This window comes from Cladophialophora psammophila (assembly GCF_000585535.1).
Source record: "Cladophialophora psammophila CBS 110553 chromosome Unknown aczJe-supercont1.17, whole genome shotgun sequence".
Lineage (NCBI taxonomy): Eukaryota > Fungi > Ascomycota > Eurotiomycetes > Chaetothyriales > Herpotrichiellaceae > Cladophialophora > Cladophialophora psammophila.
The window spans coordinates 635,213-652,162 of NW_006912938.1; the positions used below are offsets into that span (position 1 = coordinate 635,213).

General features: G+C 52.4%; 8 protein-coding genes across 8 annotated transcripts; 4 read left to right on the top strand and 4 right to left on the bottom strand.

Annotated features, from left to right (window-relative positions):
* Positions 1-67: 67 nt before the first annotated feature.
* Positions 68-3,040, top strand: A1O5_09840 (uncharacterized protein; the record flags this gene model as incomplete). Its single annotated transcript, XM_007750418.1, has 1 exon — positions 68-3,040. One exon carries the CDS (start codon positions 68-70, stop codon positions 3,038-3,040), a length of 2,973 nt encoding a protein of 990 aa, XP_007748608.1.
* Positions 3,041-4,085: 1,045 nt separating this feature from the next.
* Positions 4,086-7,638, bottom strand: A1O5_09841 (uncharacterized protein; the record flags this gene model as incomplete). The annotated part of the gene is made up of 2 exons (XM_007750419.1): positions 4,086-7,223; positions 7,273-7,638. The coding sequence occupies 2 exons, from the start codon at positions 7,636-7,638 to the stop codon at positions 4,086-4,088; spliced, it is 3,504 nt and encodes a 1,167-aa protein (XP_007748609.1).
* Positions 7,639-7,994: 356 nt separating this feature from the next.
* Positions 7,995-8,489, bottom strand: A1O5_09842 (uncharacterized protein; the record flags this gene model as incomplete). Its single annotated transcript, XM_007750420.1, has 1 exon — positions 7,995-8,489. One exon carries the CDS (start codon positions 8,487-8,489, stop codon positions 7,995-7,997), a length of 495 nt encoding a protein of 164 aa, XP_007748610.1.
* A 545-nt stretch (positions 8,490-9,034) lies between these two features.
* On the top strand, positions 9,035-9,870 carry A1O5_09843 (uncharacterized protein; the record flags this gene model as incomplete). The annotated part of the gene is made up of 2 exons (XM_007750421.1): positions 9,035-9,155; positions 9,212-9,870. The coding sequence occupies 2 exons, from the start codon at positions 9,035-9,037 to the stop codon at positions 9,868-9,870; spliced, it is 780 nt and encodes a 259-aa protein (XP_007748611.1).
* A 381-nt stretch (positions 9,871-10,251) lies between these two features.
* Positions 10,252-11,443, bottom strand: A1O5_09844 (saccharopine dehydrogenase [NAD+, L-lysine-forming]; the record flags this gene model as incomplete). Its single annotated transcript, XM_007750422.1, has 2 exons — positions 10,252-11,330; positions 11,386-11,443. The coding sequence occupies 2 exons, from the start codon at positions 11,441-11,443 to the stop codon at positions 10,252-10,254; spliced, it is 1,137 nt and encodes a 378-aa protein (XP_007748612.1).
* Positions 11,444-11,745: 302 nt separating this feature from the next.
* On the top strand, positions 11,746-12,588 carry A1O5_09845 (septum formation protein; the record flags this gene model as incomplete). Its single annotated transcript, XM_007750423.1, has 1 exon — positions 11,746-12,588. One exon carries the CDS (start codon positions 11,746-11,748, stop codon positions 12,586-12,588), a length of 843 nt encoding a protein of 280 aa, XP_007748613.1.
* Positions 12,589-12,788: 200 nt separating this feature from the next.
* Positions 12,789-13,525, bottom strand: A1O5_09846 (succinate dehydrogenase (ubiquinone) membrane anchor subunit; the record flags this gene model as incomplete). The annotated part of the gene is made up of 2 exons (XM_007750424.1): positions 12,789-13,029; positions 13,104-13,525. The coding sequence occupies 2 exons, from the start codon at positions 13,523-13,525 to the stop codon at positions 12,789-12,791; spliced, it is 663 nt and encodes a 220-aa protein (XP_007748614.1).
* An 852-nt stretch (positions 13,526-14,377) lies between these two features.
* On the top strand, positions 14,378-16,340 carry A1O5_09847 (uncharacterized protein; the record flags this gene model as incomplete). Its single annotated transcript, XM_007750425.1, has 5 exons — positions 14,378-14,946; positions 15,009-15,166; positions 15,217-15,312; positions 15,358-15,455; positions 15,510-16,340. 5 exons carry the CDS (start codon positions 14,378-14,380, stop codon positions 16,338-16,340), a joined length of 1,752 nt encoding a protein of 583 aa, XP_007748615.1.
* Between the last annotated feature and the right edge of the window lie 610 nt (positions 16,341-16,950).

Consider the following 16,950-nt stretch of genomic DNA (forward strand, 5'->3'; position numbering starts at 1 on the left):
CCCGAACATGGCTCCACGCGGACGGTCGACGGCGACTCCAACTCGGAGGATGACAAGGCCATCCGCTATGAGGAGGACACCCGCAGCACCTGCAGGAAGCACATCATCATCTGCAATCCAGGGAGCAACCGCGCCAATAACACCTTCCAGAGCTTCTCGCAACACCACCAAATCACCGTCGAAGACCGCAACACCAGCAGCACAATCGAGACGAGCCCCGGCCAAATTAGCTTCAAACAAGACTAAGCCAAAAGCCACACCGGCGACCAAAACACCTACGACCACTAGTCGCGCGAAGGCAACGCCAATCGCCAGAACAAAGGACGACAAAGGCGAGGAAGATGGGGAACTACAGAAGACATCTGACAGTAATCAGACATCCGAGAACGAGAAAGCTGAAACAAGGACGAGGAGATCAAAGCCTTTGGATATTGGTGTGAGCGACGACGCATCAGAGGACGAATCGGTGAACCCGCCGAGAGCGGAAGCTGCGCCAACTCCAAAGAGGAAGAGGAAGGCAGTGGCGGTTGAAGACAAGCCGTACGTTGATGAGGAAGAAACCGACGAAGAAGATGCAGAGCTCGTAGTATCAAAGACTCCAGTCCGCAAACGGAAGACCAAGCCTTTCGACGACCAAGCCTACAGATATGAAGGAGAAGATTCCGATGACGATGATGACGATGATGACGATGATGACGAGGAACTTGATGATGATGTCCCGGGGGATTTGCCAGTCAACCGAATCCGAAGAATTCATCTCAAAGTCGATCTAGAGAGACACAAGCAGTATATGCAAATGCATGCTGAGAGACGAGCCCGTGCATCCCCCACAAATTCAAGCTCCTCGTCGGCATCTGGATCGCCGCAATCTCCTAGCACATCAACTTCTTCAAAATGCTCCTCTAGATCCGCTCGGCGGCAAAGCACCGGTCCGCCCCTGAAGCGTCAACGAATGGTATCGCCCACAGTGGCCGACCCCTCGGACCCTAGTAGCAGCACTGCTCAAATGAACACTGTGGATCCCAATGATCCCCTCTTCGCCGCGGAGCGACTATTTGAAAACATCGAAAAGATACCAAGGGCACTAGATCTCGACGAAATCGGTGCTCTCTTCATGATTCTGCAAGAGAAGATCTCACGCTTTTGCAACGCCCATTTCGATTTCGACCTCACCGCTGAGCAAGAGAAGGCGTGGCCCATGCACCTTTTGGCCACGAAGTACCTGTCGCTGATGCTGATAACACAAAGAATTGCAGACGGGAGCGAGTATGGTTGGCAGAATTTCTTCACAAAGCGGGAATACCGACGGCATCTCGTGCACGGTATCATCGGCGAATGGTTTCAGCAACGCATCTTCAAACACACCGGTTTCAGCCTTCCGGAGGAAAAGATACGCGAACTCGAAAAAATCGACCGCAAGTTTCTCCACTACGACGCCTTTGTGCGTAATAAGAAGAAGGCCGAGTGTCTAGAGGAGCTGAAATTCGACGAAGATTACTTTCCGAGCGAGGAGTTCCCCAAAATCTTTGAGCATATGGACAACCTAGAAATTGCGGCTCGGAGAATGGCTACCAACCTGCTCAGGGTTTTGGAGCCGCTCCTCCCACCTCCATACTTTGACCCAATCCGTCCGCGATGGAGACAGCCGTTGAGGCTCCGGGAGCAAGGAGACGAAGTCCGCCTTCAGATCTGGTTCCAGCTCATTGAGTTGATCAGAATGGCAGGCAGTCTGCACCTTTGCATGCGTTTTGCTGGCGCAAACGGACTCGTCGTGCGCATCGCACCACACGTACCCAAGGGCACCAGATTGCGGCGAGACGATGTGGAGAACAACATCTGCGTGAATGCCAGCGCGTTGAATGCGAAGAGTGCTCAATCTCGAAAGGCAAACGACGAGTTAGAGGTCAAGATGACCTGCTTTGGGCGAGTCGAGGCCGTCGTGCCGAATGGCCTCGACGTGCTCGAACTCGAACAAGCACAGGCAGCAGCCCGAGCAGAAGGGAGAGAGCTCACCCGCGAAGAAGCCGAACAGAACCTTTTCAACCCGTATCCGTACGATTTGCAAGAGACGGACGCTGCAAAGGACGCCGTTGCGGATCGGCCACCGATTCCCGGAACAGAGTGGTCCACCGCGCTCCTCAAGGCTGGCATTGAGGAGGCTCGCGCCAAAAGATACGGGCGTGACCTCGCAGAAGACGACAGGATCGAGCAAGGAAACCCTAAAAGTGGTGCGTTCGTCACCATCTATCCCAGAGTCGCTCCTTCGAACCTCTTCTGCGAGTGGGTCTCTTCCTCCGAGGACCAACAATTCCCACGCATCGGAGACGCAGCGCCGCAACCATCCGCTCAGACCCTCGCCGAAGCCGTCGCGGAAGCACGCCGCCGAAAATACATCTCGTGCTTCCTCGAAGACGCCGCTCTCAAGGTCTGGAACACTGTTTCGGCACGCGAGTTTCTTGAGTGGCTGGTGCTTGCCGGTGGCATCGCCAGCGTCAGCGTTCTTACGGCCCCGTGGGTCAGGAACGCGGTCGAGAGCGTCAATTGGACAGAGCGGTCGATAGACGTCGGGATGGATGTCCAAGCCTGCGCCGTCCGTGCCTTGTCTGTCATGGGAAGCTGGCAGAGCGCGCTCCAGGATGCCTCGGCGTACGTATCCCAACTTGTCGCGCCGACTGCTGCAAGTACTACCGTAACCGTCACATCGCTTGCAACGGACTGGACTACAACGACGACGACGACGACGACGACTAGGCAAGTCGATGATCCGACCGATGCGGATCAGCTGATGGAAGACGTCTCTCCTCCTACTACTTTTCACACCACCACTGCAGCCGCTCCCTCCGATCCTTTTTCCGAATATCTCGAAGGACTCACGAGCATATCTCGCCGAACCATCGCGCGCGACGACCCTGAGTTCGCCATGGTTGCGAGCCTGTTCAGCGAGCAGATGGGTTTCGTCCAGGCTGAAACCAAGACTCAGTCACCGCCCGAGCCAGAACCCACCCCGTCCCCTACAGCCAGACGCTCAAAGGTGCTTTGATGGAACTGGAAATTAAGATCACGGATGGTCCATGGACGCAGTGTCGACGTGGATGGATGATCGAAGTCGAGACAGACGACGGCCAGGATAACACGGAAGGGAAAGAAGAAAGGAAAGGAAAAAAGAAGGCTTGCAGGGCATAGCACAGAGATGGCTTGTATCTATGTATGTATTGTATGTGACACGCCGAGAGGACAGGACAGGTTTCAGGTTTCAAACACCCCTGAGGCGCTCGCCGCCCAGTATTCAAAAGTGAGGAAAAGGGCTAAACAATGATGAATCATGTTGGGACAGAATAGGATAGGATATGTCGACACGTCACACGATTTCTCTTCTTTTCTTCTCATCAGAGATCCAGTACAAACCCTGCCTGTTTGGAGAGGGAAGGGGATGTTGAAATTGACATGATTAATGATTCATTCTTCAACTCCCTCTTTCTATCTTTTTTATTATGGATCAGTCATTATCTTAGGGACGTAAGACGCCACTCTAAGGTATGCTTAAACTGGATGGCCCTTTTCTTTTCCTTTTCCTTTTTCTTTTTGTGTGGAGGAGACGAGGCTCCTTGCTTGATGCACGGCCAACCGTCGCCATCGCCATCGCCATCGCCATCATCGCTATTAGGTATTTAGCTCTCCCTCTGTTTTTGTGCGTGCTTCTGGTTTCGTACATTGTATCGTAGCGAAATCCTGACAAGTCGACTTCTCCTCCAAGTCCGCCTGAAATACATCCAGGCACTACTAATCCCAAGAGCCCGGAAAGCCCTATTGTTCCCCGGGAATTAACAGCCAAGATACTGTAAGTAGGCATCATGGCATTAACAACCCGATGGCTTTTCCGACAAGAACAACATCTTTCCCCCCATAATAATCCTCCCTCCTTTCGTTCGTGGAAGCGAGCACGGAAACAAGAAGAAAACCAAGCCAAAGAAACATGCCATCTTGCCTTTTCATGTTGCCTTCCGCTTCTTGATTCACTCGTAACCAAACCGCATCCCTCTGGCTGACCCATCTCTATGACACTGTCATTCCCTCTTGCTAGTTGATCAAGCATTTGACATTTCCGAGGTGACAGATTCAACAATGCCCTTGACTAGCCCTTCCACCTGCGCAACCTCCTTCAAACACTTCAGCCAGGCGCACTCTGCCCGACTTGCCTCCATCCTGGCCTTTTCCATTGCCTTTTCCGCGTCCCTAGCCGTGTTGACCACTTCAACCATACACTTTGATAGTTCGATAAGGCTTGCCTTGCGGGCAGCCTCGGTCGAGTTGCGCGCGAGGTCCAGGAGAGTGTGGGTTAGGGCTGTCGTGGTAGCAAGTATTGGCGGAGTAGCGGGGGATAAAGTAGTAGTGGGTGATCGTGCTTGAGGATGGGCATGAGTGGTGGGAGAGGCGATCTTGTTTACCGTCGCAATGGTGGCCATTGTACTGTTTGCGAGTGGCGAAGTTGGATAAGTTGATGTTTGTAGATTTGCCGTGAAGGGTGTCGTGGGGCTGATAAATGGATTCTTGCGCCGTAGCGCTCTCGTGCCCATGCTATTGAGTTGCTCTCGTAGTTCCTTCGGCTGGCTTTCTTGGATGAAAAAAGGATAATCGGGCTCCACCAAGCCGTTTCGGTTTGGCTTTATGTTGCCTTGTCCCGTTTCTTCATCGGCGCTAGAATTCACGTGGGATGGGTGATTCAATCTCTTCTCTTTCTGATTCCCCGACGTTGAGGTTGGGGCTGGTTTACGGCGTACAAAACCAGGACCATCAGCTGCTCTGCCCAGCTTCGGGCACACCTCATCTGATACGTCGCCACTTTCGGTGACAGCTGTTTCAGCCTTATTCGATTCGACGGACTTCTTATGGAACAGGCCCCGGATGTTGGAAATGACCTTCTTCTTGCTTGAACTCGATGGACTATGTGCCAGGACATGTGAGATCTGCCTTCCCTTGACGGAATCAGTGCGTGGAGAAATACTCTGTGAAAAGGTCTTTACATTGCGTGGCTTTTTGATATTATCCTGGCTAACTGCGTATGCCTTTGGCGCTCGTTGTGCCAGGAAGCTGACTGATGGAAGATGACGCTCAGGTGGAGAGACAATGATCGGGGGTGGCTTTGGTTTCCGCGACGAAGTGCGCGGTGGAAACGGCGCGGTGGCTTTGGATTGAGGAACTGGTGTTGCCTCGTCATATGTCACTGTTGCAAGATCGTTGACGAGTTTCTCCTGTTTGGCTTGTTCTTGTTCTAGATCTTGGAACAAGAAAGGTGCTGTCTCTTTGCTCGGTGCGGTGCGAAGGACGATGGTCGGTGGTCTAGAGGAAGAAGTTGGTGTTGGTCGTTTCGTGACAGACCCATTGGCCACATTGTCAGGAGTGTTTTCATTCTGCCTCACTGTGACAGTCGTCGAGCCAGAGCGTGTTTTGAACTCCGCAAAATCCTTGCAAGGCCAGTCTCTTTGAGCAGAGGTTGGAGTTGTCTGACAATCAGAGGTTCCTTTTATTGCCACTCGGGTGGTATTGACGCCGGTTTGTAAGTCCCTGAGCAAACCCGTCTCGGAATCAATATCGTCACCGGGAAGCTCTGCACGCGCGACGGTCTCGACAGAGTTCTCCTCACCGATAAGATTTTGAGTCTCGTCTTGATTTGCGTCTTTGTGTTGATTTAGAGATCGGTCTGTGAGGTTTCTCACAAGAGACATAGAGCGGCCAAAAATGGCGCTGGATCGTCGGACCTGGTCGTTTGCAAGGCGTGGGGAGCCAATATCAGGAGCGCTTCCCTTGTGTCTCAAGGCTGCCGTGGGACTTTGCATGCCTAAGGCATTGCTATCGCCTCTTCCCAGCAGAACTCGATTCGCAGAATCTGTGATACGAAGAGTCGGTCCCATCTTAGACCCATTCCGAACACGTCGAACTCGGTAACCCCCGAAGGAGTCATAACCATGGATGCTGACTCCAGATTCACCATTACTGTCAACGAAGGACTCGTCATCATGGGGAGCGGCTGTAGATAGCAGTTCTTTGACATTCAAAAGCTTGCCTCTATCTTTGGCGGTGAGTTCAGACGGGTGGCCCTTATCAGTGGCTCCGTTGCGGGCAAAGTTTCCAACTGGATGACCTGGGAGCTCGTGTGCGACAGAGGTTTTGTTCACAGCAATGCTCGTGAAAGGCTCCGAAGGGGAGTTTTCGCGCACATTCCCTTGGCTGCTTCCCTCTGTTGATTGCCACGTGAGTCGAGTGGGCAAAGGAAGCGAACTCTTGCGGCCCTCTTGTCTCAGTGAAGTGGGATTTTGAGCTGTAGTTCCATCCTGGCCATGATCGAACCCTTGATCGGCGGGGGGACCGCGAAAAGCTCTTTGATCAATACCGGTCTCGTCTCTGGAAGCCGTCTTGCGACCTGATTTGGAGCGGGAGGGGATTGTGTATGGAGAGCCACGCCCTGTAACACCGTAGCGACCACGGGAATTTGTACGGACCGGTCCTCCAGGAAAGGATTGCTTCGAACGCGAAACCGAAGGAGACTCAGCTCGCTCACGGATAGGTGGAATATGACCACCGCTCTCAGTCTTCCTTCCACCGAATCCCCCGATTGCCTTTGCGTGATGAAGTCGCAGGGCTGAGGTCTTGGTTTGGCGAGTGACAGGGGAATCGACATGACGAGACAATGATTGGAGCAGAGAGTCGCGAGGTTTCGGAAGCTGGCTTGATGAGAGAGGACGGGATGTACCACCCCCAGCAGCCACCGCCAAATTAGCCTCGTGAACATGGTTTCCCTCTGACACCAGTCCAGCCCTCTCGGCAGCAGTGAAATTCTCTTCCAATTTGGCGTTGGGCTCAGTTTGAACAACGTTTTCTTTATCGTCCCCTAAATCCAATGCTCGCATGCCTTCATACAAGCTCTCGCTCAGACTTGGTTTAACCCGAGACTGGTTCACTCTGGATGGGATTGCGACGTCGGGTTTGGTTGGCTCAATTGTCGGCCAGTCTTCGTGTTGTGGAGCTCCGCCATCAGGAGGGGTTAGAGAGCGCCGAAGAGGTCTTTCAGTGCAGTCGATGAGGGATCTGCGGACAGGTGATTTGGTCTTGACGGTCGCGACAGGAAGACTTGGAAGCGGTTTATCTGGAGGGCTTTGAAGACGTGGCTGACTCAGTGGAGCCGGAACAGATGAGCGAGAGCTTCCGGGCAAGTTGTGAGGTTGTACCTACACATTCTATTAATATCGCACGAGAAAACAGGCACGCCTCCCTTACATTGAGTCTTTCCGTCGAGGACATCCCCGACGCGGCAGTTGGATTCATATTCGCGACCTGCTCTCGTGAAAAGCCCGCCTTCGGACGCAGCTTTGACAACCCAAGATGTTTCGACGCGCTGTTGACCCAGGACCTCTTTCGGCTTTCACTGTCCAGGGTAGTTGGAGTTACGGGCGGTGCGTTCGCGTTGACTGTTCTTAATCTTGGTTTCGGTGGGAGAAGCTGAGCTGGAAAAGAATTGGGCGAGGACAGCGAAACGGGAGGATGGCGAGGTGATGGCGTTTCTCGAGACCGAAGACCAGTTGGCTTTCGAGAGAGGACGACGCTGTCCTTGCTGGAAAGCCCTCGGTCGCCGCTGAGAGGCATGGTCTGGAGATGAGTTTTTGTTAGGCCATGGAGGGAGGATACAACCTCTGATGATGGAGGTCGGGTGGTAGTGAAAGCCGACAGATTGTTTTGGTCGGTGCGGCAGAAGAAGATGGATTCCTACGGTGTGAAGTGCCTGGCCTGCAGCCGGGGACAAGGAAAAACAAAATCATTTCCAATTGCCTCATGAACAGCCCTTCTCCCTTTCATTCACTGGCAATGCTCCAAAGCCCATGTTTTCTTTGGGCCTCCAAGGAATTCAAGTACCCTGCGATCAGCAGTGCAGCGTAAGAACTGGCAGACACAGCGAATAGCCATCCTCATCGTTTCCCCAGTGGATGGCTGTGAGATGGTTGCTAATCGTTCTCGTCATCCCCCTGATAATTCGCTTGTTGGGATTCGCTAACTTCTTTCTTCTGCTTACCAGCCTCATACTGCTCCATGTTTCTCGCCCTCCACTTCGGCCCAGCAAAATCATCCTCCCTTAGCCTCTCGCCGTCTTCCATCGTGAGACCATGCTTCTGAGCCATCTCTTCCAGCCTCCGTTGCTCTATGATCATATTCCTCAAAAATTCAGTCGTTTTCCCGAGCATGACTTGCTCGCTTCTCTCATGGCCTAGAGCGCCGGGGACAAGGTGAGAAAGTTCTGTGAAGCGTTCACGGATAGCCGTGCGTCGCTTGTTTTCGGCGTCTTTGTGGTTGAAGTTCTTCTGGGATGCTGTTAAGCGTGGCTTCGACACCTTGTTCGCTTTCTTGGTTGAGCTAGATTTGGAAGTATTTGGTTGGGCGTCTGAGGTCGGTGTTGATTCTCGAGAAGATGCATTTGAATCCGTCCCCTCTTCTTTCGACATCATGTGGATGGTGTTCTGTTAGGGAGAAAATTCGAAAGAGGAATAAATGAATGGATGGGACCCTTTTCTGGGCAACCCCCGTCAGAGTACCAAGTAGTCTGCCGGTGAATCTCAGCGATTCCTCAACATTATCTGGCGCGAGACCCAGTTGCAGATGAGTCTGAGGACATTATCGATGCAATATGAAACTGATTTTGGAGATTCTAATGTGAAGAGAACAAGGAAAGGATAGTGTTTCAGGTTGGTCAAGCTGATGCCTGGTCCAACACGTGGATGAGTTGGCTCGTGCTTTCCGTTTTGGGTCTACGGCGAGCGCCGGAGATAAAGCCACATGCAGCTCGCAAAATCCGCGCTTGTTCTGGAACTCTGATGGCATTTCCTTTCCGTTCTTTCCCAGTGCAGATCGACATCATTGTCACAATCCTTCCATCGGTATTGCGGAGGGAGGGAAAATATATTGCTGTCTCCATATTTTTGCGTTGCCCTCAACCAACATCTTCATCTCTCAGCAGCCAGATTCTCTCCGTCGAATGATCGTATGAGACATGAGCAGAATCCGACCCCTCCAAGGTGCCTGCAACTGCGGCCGCAATCACTACTATATCACTGTCCCCCCCGATGCTACGGAACAAGCTCTAATCTACTTTGACGACAGTAGCCAAAGCAGTAAGCTCATCACATCCTCACTCTTATCAACTGGTCTAATGTTTCTTCTTCATTAGGGCGAAGTCAAGCAACCCCGCTAACAGCCTGGCTCCGCGTTCCGTTGGCCTGGTACTCGTCAACCACACAATCCTTCTTTCCAGACGAAACTCATGCCTCCATCCGCAGAATCTTCACGCCGTTGCACACGCCGCATTCCCAGCGGGTGTTCTGCGGCTATTGTGGTACGCATCTCTCCTTTTGGACTGAGCAACCGATTGAAGAGGCGGAGTACATGAACATCACGTTGGGCAGTCTGTTGAGCGAGGACTTGCGCGCACTACAGGACTTGGACTTGTTGCCGGAGGATGTAGGCGCAGAAAAATCAACAGATGACACGCAGCAATTTATGATGTCTGGGGCACTGCAGCAGAGTGATGATGATGTGGCGCAAGGTGTCACCACACAGCAAGAAAGCCAACCCCTGACCCGGACGCAGCGAAGTGGTCGAACAGGAGGCTTAACTTGGTTCGAGGAGATGCTGGATGGAAGCCGAATGGGCCGGACCCAAAATACTAGACGAGGAGTCGGTGTCAGTAATGACGGATTGACCCGAGTCGAATGGGAAGTGTCCGAGTACTTTGATGATGGCAGCGAAGAGCTGATTCAGCTGCCCACAGGCTCGAAGCGGAAAATTGGAGATGTGGGCAAAGACGAGGATGCGAACATGCAGCATTGAGCTTCCGAGAAACGCGATACTGATGTCACAACCAAAAGACGACCAAGATGGATCATAGCGATGGAGTTCTAACAGTCGGAGCCTCGAAAACGAAGTGAAACGGAAACACAAGACAAAAAGAAGAAGCCAAACGGTTGGTTAGTCAATGTACAATCAATCACTCTACAGTGAGGATGCGACACAATGGTTCAACAAGTAGACCATGATAATAAACATCATCATCATTATCATCACCATCACCATCACCATCACCTTCACCATCAAGTATTCCATCCACTCTATCCATTGAGGAATTAAGGACAAAACTTTTTGCTGTGGGGTATCAACAGCCTCGTCTTCTTCCATGACTCCCTTCTATACTGATCCATTCACATCCCCAGTCTAGGTGCCGGTGATTTTATTCCAAGCCCCCCTCATAGCCTCTGGCAGCGTGCCTACCTTCTCATTGAATAACTCCTCCGCCTGCTTCCACACCCGCGCGCTCTTCCTTTCCCTCAACTGCAGCAGACTCGGCAGTAACGCCTGGGAGAAGGCCTCGCTGGCTTCCCTTGGCAACAGGGAGGGTAGGTGGTCTATGCTGATCACACACAGCGGAGGGTTCTCAAAACCTGGGACGGGCAGTGTCGGGTTCGCGAAGGTCGAGTTTTCGGTGTAGATGGGGATCGGGTTGTGAGGGTTCGTGGTGTCGCAACTCACATCGCAGACGACTGACAAGTTGCGTTTCGGGGATGAGAGGGATTGTTTGTTGATGAACGGCGGGATTGGGTCGCTCAAATAAATGCAATTCACAAATATGTCTGACTCGACAATCTCTTCGAAAGGTCCACCCTTCTTGGTCTCTGGCAGGTCCCATTTGAGGATATTCTCGTCCGATACCCCAGCCTGCTTGCACAGATCAACGGCGCCACGGCCGCAACGACCTAGTGCGCCAATCACAAGAACGCGTGGTTGACGACCTGCGACCTTGGAACCCTTCTCCAGAGCCGCGTGCACGTCTTTGAGGAGAAGATCTTGACTTGGGTAGCTCGATACACTGCCCATGGGCTCACTCGGGTTGGTCAATTGGTGCGCCCATGCTTCGATCGCCAACGCCGCGCCCGCATAGCCGGCATGATATCCGAACGCCGCGACTCTGCGTCCGACATCATCTGTTAAAAATTCGAGGTCTAAAAGAGTACCGCCGCCGTGCGGGAAGCGGGACAGCACGTCTTGCCAACCACCTTGGTTCTTGTAGCAGTGTGCGAACTGCACATGCGTGTGCTTGAGCGCGAATTTGTCTTCCGGCAGCTCCTTAAGCCCGACGATGATGTGGTCTGCCGGGGCGTCTTTCCATGATCCTTCAGGAACCAGGGTTGCGCCCACAGCTTCAAACTCGGAGTCCTCGAATATGCGCTCCGGGCTGCGCTCGATATTGACTTTGTAGCCGGCGTCCAATAGGGCTTTGGTAGTGCTGGGGGTCACTATGTGAAAAGTCAGTCAGTAACCTTCAGATCGGGAGGGCAATGGAAAACATACAGGCAGATCGATGCTCAAGGGGCTTCGACTCGGACCGGAGATGAAGTGTTGTCGCCATCTTGAGTCAAGAGGACGATGCAGGAGAGAGGGGATATGCGAATACGAATTTGAGGCCGCGAACTGAGCAGAATATATTCTGCGGAAGTTTATCGAGGAGTCCAAGTTGATAATATGACTCAAGTCCTCCCAACCGGGAGCATACAAAAATGTAGAACTGGTGGGGAGACTCATTGAACTTTTTCTGCCACCGCCAGTGACTGATCGGTGCTCGGCTGGTACCTGACGCATGTCCAACTACCTCCTCCGCGCGGCACCACGTAAACTGAAGTTTGGATTGTCTTAAGAAGACAGCAAGCAAAGATGTCTGAATCTCAGAAAAATGGCATTCCCACGGACAATCCTCCTTCCTACGAACCTCTTTCAATCCCTCCTCCCACAGGGGTACAAGCAGGCACAGCACCTCCACCTGGACGCCGCCCCCTCCGTCCGCCGCCCCCGTTAGAACTCCCCGCCCTTAACCTCTTGCGAAACAAACGAATCATTCTCGCCTCCCAATCCCCTCGCCGCAAACAGCTGCTCGCTCAAATCGGCCTGCATACCGTTGAAATAATCCCCTCGAAGTTTGCGGAGAATCTTCCCAGAACACTTTCCCCGTTCGAATATGTTCTCGCTACTGCAACGCAAAAGGCATTGGCCGTCTATAAACAGGAAGTGAACAATGAAGAGAAGGGCGAGCCTGGATTGATCATTGCGGCGGATACGATTGTTGTGAGTTCGCTGGGAGAGATATTGGAGAAACCGACGAGTGAGGCACATCACATCGCCATGTTAAAAGGGCTGAGGGATTCGGGGTTGCATAAAGTCTACACCGCCGTCTGCGTCATCACCCCTCTAGAAAGCGCAAGAGATCCGGGGTACGCTATCGAGTCCACGACGGAGGAAACCACCGTGAAATTCGATTCGGAGGTCACGGATGAATTGCTTCTGGCATATGTAAGGACAAGAGAAGGAGCAGACAAAGCAGGCGGATATGGGATACAAGGGACTGGGGCGATTTTGGTGGAGAGGATAGAGGGCAGCTTCGATAATGTGGTCGGCCTCCCATTGAGGACAACGCTAAAGTTGATTGAGAAGGTCATGCAGCAGGCGGAGGATGATGATGTCCTAGAGGGCGAGGGCGAGGATTTGCTGGAGGATGAGTAACAATATGTCGATCTCTCAACGGGGACAATATCGGGATCAGTGGCGTCCAGTAGGCGGCTGCTTCAGCCATGGTCAGTATATACAGGACAAGGACGGGTTGCTTGGTGGATATTGTGTCGTTTGTAGAAACCATGTTCTTGGAATGCATCATGTACATGGAGGCTTCCAACCCTTTCTCCTTTCAACCTTTGTACCACTGCTTATTTCAGGTGCTTGAGCTTCCCATCATGACCCAAGTTCGAAACGTCAGCCTTGCCAATTGTAGCATCATTCTCACCCGCATGCCATATTCTTTTCATTGCCTCAACCACACCAACGTCATTGGTTTCGAACTCGTAGAAACCAACAGCCACAACGAGGGTGGCTAGGTTCAACAGCCACATGAAGGCTCGCCGCGCGGTCGGGTGACGATTAATAGGGATATAATCGATGATGATTGACCTGGAGGAGTGTCAGTGTTCTGCTTTCCGGTGGGGTGATGCACGTGTGCCAGATGGGGTAAGCTTGATACTTACTGGAAACCTGCGTGTGAGTGGATCAAAATGCCAAAGATCAAGGCAGCATCCAGCATCGGACTGACGGAGCCGGCGGCGAAAGGAGTAATGGTCAAGGGAACCAATGCCACCGACAAGATTCGTTCAAATGTCCAGTGATAGCTTCCATGGAGGGGATCAGGCTTCGGCACGGGCGCAGGGTCGTTGACTCCTCCTTGGATGACTTGCGGACCTGGTGGTAGAATCTTCCTCTGAGCAGTCGAGGAGAAGGACGCAATTTGAGAAGTAAGTGACAGTCGTGGGGAAAGCCATTGTCTCGTGCAAGGGAGTAGAGGAGCTGGCCGGAAGGGTCGAAGTGGTTGGGTAGTGCTCGAGAACAGTCGCTTGGACGCTGACAGGACTTGTGCTTGTCGAAGCATGGCTGTCTTCGAAGCTGCCGCCATATCCTTAGCACAGTCGATGGATGGTCTAATCAAGGTGGTCGAAAGGCGTGAGGGTTGAGAGAGTCAATGGCCGGATCGCATGCTTCGATGGGATGTTGCTCGGCCGCCAAGAAGCTTGTCTCCGAGCCAATCAAAAGCTTTGTATTTTATATCACCAGCTAGAGGACGAGAGAGCTCCTCGTCCACGCTCTCATTCAATTTATTACCCTTCTATCAGGAACACCTTCCTCCATGGAAATTTACACGGGCCCTCGCCTTGCGACTCTCTATGCTCCGCCTGTTTGATCTCCGAGAGGTGTCAGATGAATGGAAAAGTTGGCGTCGACAGTTCGGTTGTATAATTATCGTTAACCTTCGACCTTACGACAATGTGGCCTTGCCAATCCCGTTGATGGCTTGATTGCATCTAGTCCAGGTTGGCACTGCTGGCTCTCGCAGAAGGATCCATGAGTGCAGCTATATGGTTTAGCTCTTCACGAGGCCCCTCGAAAATTGACAGCCTCGTAAGCCTCGGATTTCGGATTGGTCTCCCTGACGTTCCAGCAAAGGGTTGGAGTATCGGGCCATGCGGGGTTCGCCCGAGGGAAGATATGCGCGAATATGCGTTAGAGCCGGATATCTTCGAGCACTCATCAACAACTCCACCAGTCAGCTTGTGTCTATGCGGCCTATTGACCTATGGAGTCTTGTGATATGTACCGCGTATGTCTGCTTACTTTTGGTTTATCGCAAAGCCTTATATAACCTAGGCTCACGGAACAGGTTGGTTTATATTCGTCTCACCCAAGGTATTTTCTGTTCTCTCCGCACTGCCTTGGGATTGTCTGTCCGCTTGCTCAGCTTGCCATCAACATGACGACCGACAGGGTTGTGCTCATTTCTGCTGCTCCGACGGAAGATGTTACCGTCCCGTCGGATGGCCCTCACGAGAACAGTTGGTACAATGACAGAGATTTTGACGGCTATCGAGTTGCCGAGCAATTGCTCTTTCAAAGACGCAAGATTCGAGTCATCTGTGTAGGGGCTGGAGCGACGGGACTTCAATTCGCATACAAGGCAGAACGTGCCTTGAAGGACGTGGAACTGCAAATCTACGAGAAGAACAGCGACGTCGGTGGAACTTGGCTGGAAAATCGATATCCCGGGTGTACGTGCGACATACCGTCTCATTCCTATCAGTTCACGTGGGCGAAGAATCCCAACTGGTCAAGGTATTACTCTGGATCGGAAGAGATCTGGCAATATATGAAGGACGTTGCAACTAAATATGACCTGGAGAAATACGTCCAATTTAAGACGACGGTCGAGTCAGCAACCTGGGACGAGGATGCAGGGCTGTGGAGATTGCGTATCATCGCTCCAGACGGCTCTTGTTTTGAGGACACTTGCAATATCCTTGTCAATGGGTCAGGGGTTCTGAAGTGAGCAAGAGCCCGCTCTGACTTATCAGGAGCCACATCGTTTACTAACAAAAAGTTGTTAGTGAGTGGAAATGGCCTAACATTCCAGGTTTAGATGTGTTCAAAGGAAAGCTTATGCATTCAGCGAAATGGGACGGCAACTATGATTTGAAAGGGAAGACTGTGGCCGTGATCGGCGGTGGATCGTCCGCAGTACAAATCATCCCGTCGATACAACCAAGTAGGTGACTCACCACTTTGTGGGTCTTGGTTCGTTGACACCGTTCCTAGCTGTTGGTAAGCTGTATGCTTTCTTGAGGTCTCCGGTTTGGATCACGACCGGGTTTGGTGCTAAGTACGCTGGGCCGGGCGGAACGAACTTCTCATGTAGGGCTTTCACTGAGGAAGTCTGAGCGTCGCTGATTGTCGCAGACTCCGAAGAGCAGAAGGAAGAATGGAGAACACACCCAGACAAACATGCCCAGTACTGTCGAGACGTTGAAGGTGAACTCAACAAGAGATTTACGTTGGTAAGTCCCCCCTCACTGCCACCGAGGCCGCTCGTTTCTCTTACCTCATATCAGATGCATTTCAAGGCCAAAGATCAAAAAGCATCCCGAGATCTTGTGGCAGACATTATGAGAGAGCAGCTCGGCAATGATGAGACTCTCACCAAGCACATGATACCACCATTCGCTCTTGGCTGCAGAAGAATGACCCCTGGATCTGGTTACCTGCAGTCTTTGAGGGCAGACAACGTACAAGTCGTCCCAAAGTCTGCTATAAGATTGACAGAAACTGGTATCGTGGACGAGGATGGGGTTGAGCACGACGTCGACGTTGTCGTTTGTGCGACAGGCTTCGACACCTCCTTCACACCGCATTTTAAAGTCTTCGGTCGCAATAACGCAGAGATTCATGAGCAATTTGGCGACTTTCCGATAGGCTACCTAGGCATTACAGCTGAGAACTTCCCCAACCTGTTCCTTCTGATAGGGCCCAACGGACCGGCGTCGCATTCGAGCATCCTACCAATCTTCGAATGGTACACCCGATACATTTTCCAGGTCATTGAGAAGATCCAAACGGAGCGCATCAAGGCTGTTGAACCCAAGAAAGAAGCCATCAAGGATCTGTACAACCACACCCACGAGTTGATGAAGAGACTGGTCTGGTCATCAGCCTGCCGATCATGGTTCAAGAACGGCAAAACACATGGCCCGGTGACCGCCATCTACCCGGGCAGTCGACTGCATTTCTTCGAGATTATGAAGAACGTGAGGTGGGAGGACTACAACATCACGTACATGTCGGAAAATAGATTTGCGTTCATGGGCAACGGCTATACCCAGACAGAGGTGGACCCTGAAGGAGACCCTGTCTGGTATTTCGATGACCCGTTTACCAAGATTTAGAGGTTGTTTCTTTGACAGCGAGGTTAGCAAAGGTCAAGCACAATACAGAAGAACTATTCGAGCAAAGCATCGAAAGAGGGAAAACGTTTCTCGCAGGCGAATGCTAAACCACTCATTGGACCCGGAGTGTTACCGTTGTCCGCGCAGCCATGCCCAAAGAGGGTGTGAGCGTGATGCTGGACTCCTGGTCTTGGAGAGGAAAGCCGTCGGCACTCTGCCCCGAGTTGTTGCGGGCTGGTCAGCAGCGGGCTGTGGGGTTCGCTGGGTTGACAGTGGGCGGCCGCAGCGGCATGCCTCAGTTGCTCAAGGTGGCCAAGGGTGGTCAAGGGTGGCCTGGAGCACTCCGTACTGGGCAGCCCGCCCTTGCCCGCTCGCCGCTAACACGCCCAAGCACGCCCACAACTTTTTGATTGACAGCGGCTGACTAACTCCAAGCGGGCAAGTATCCTCACCCAAACCCTGGGATGTCCTGGGTGTCCCTGTTCTTACCGATGGCCTCTGCTCTGCTCTCCGCCATTATAATCGCCTCCGACTCATTCTCAGTCTTTTGTACGGGCCCTGCGCCATTGATCTCATGGCGACATTTTGGACAGTGCTTGGTTAGGGATAT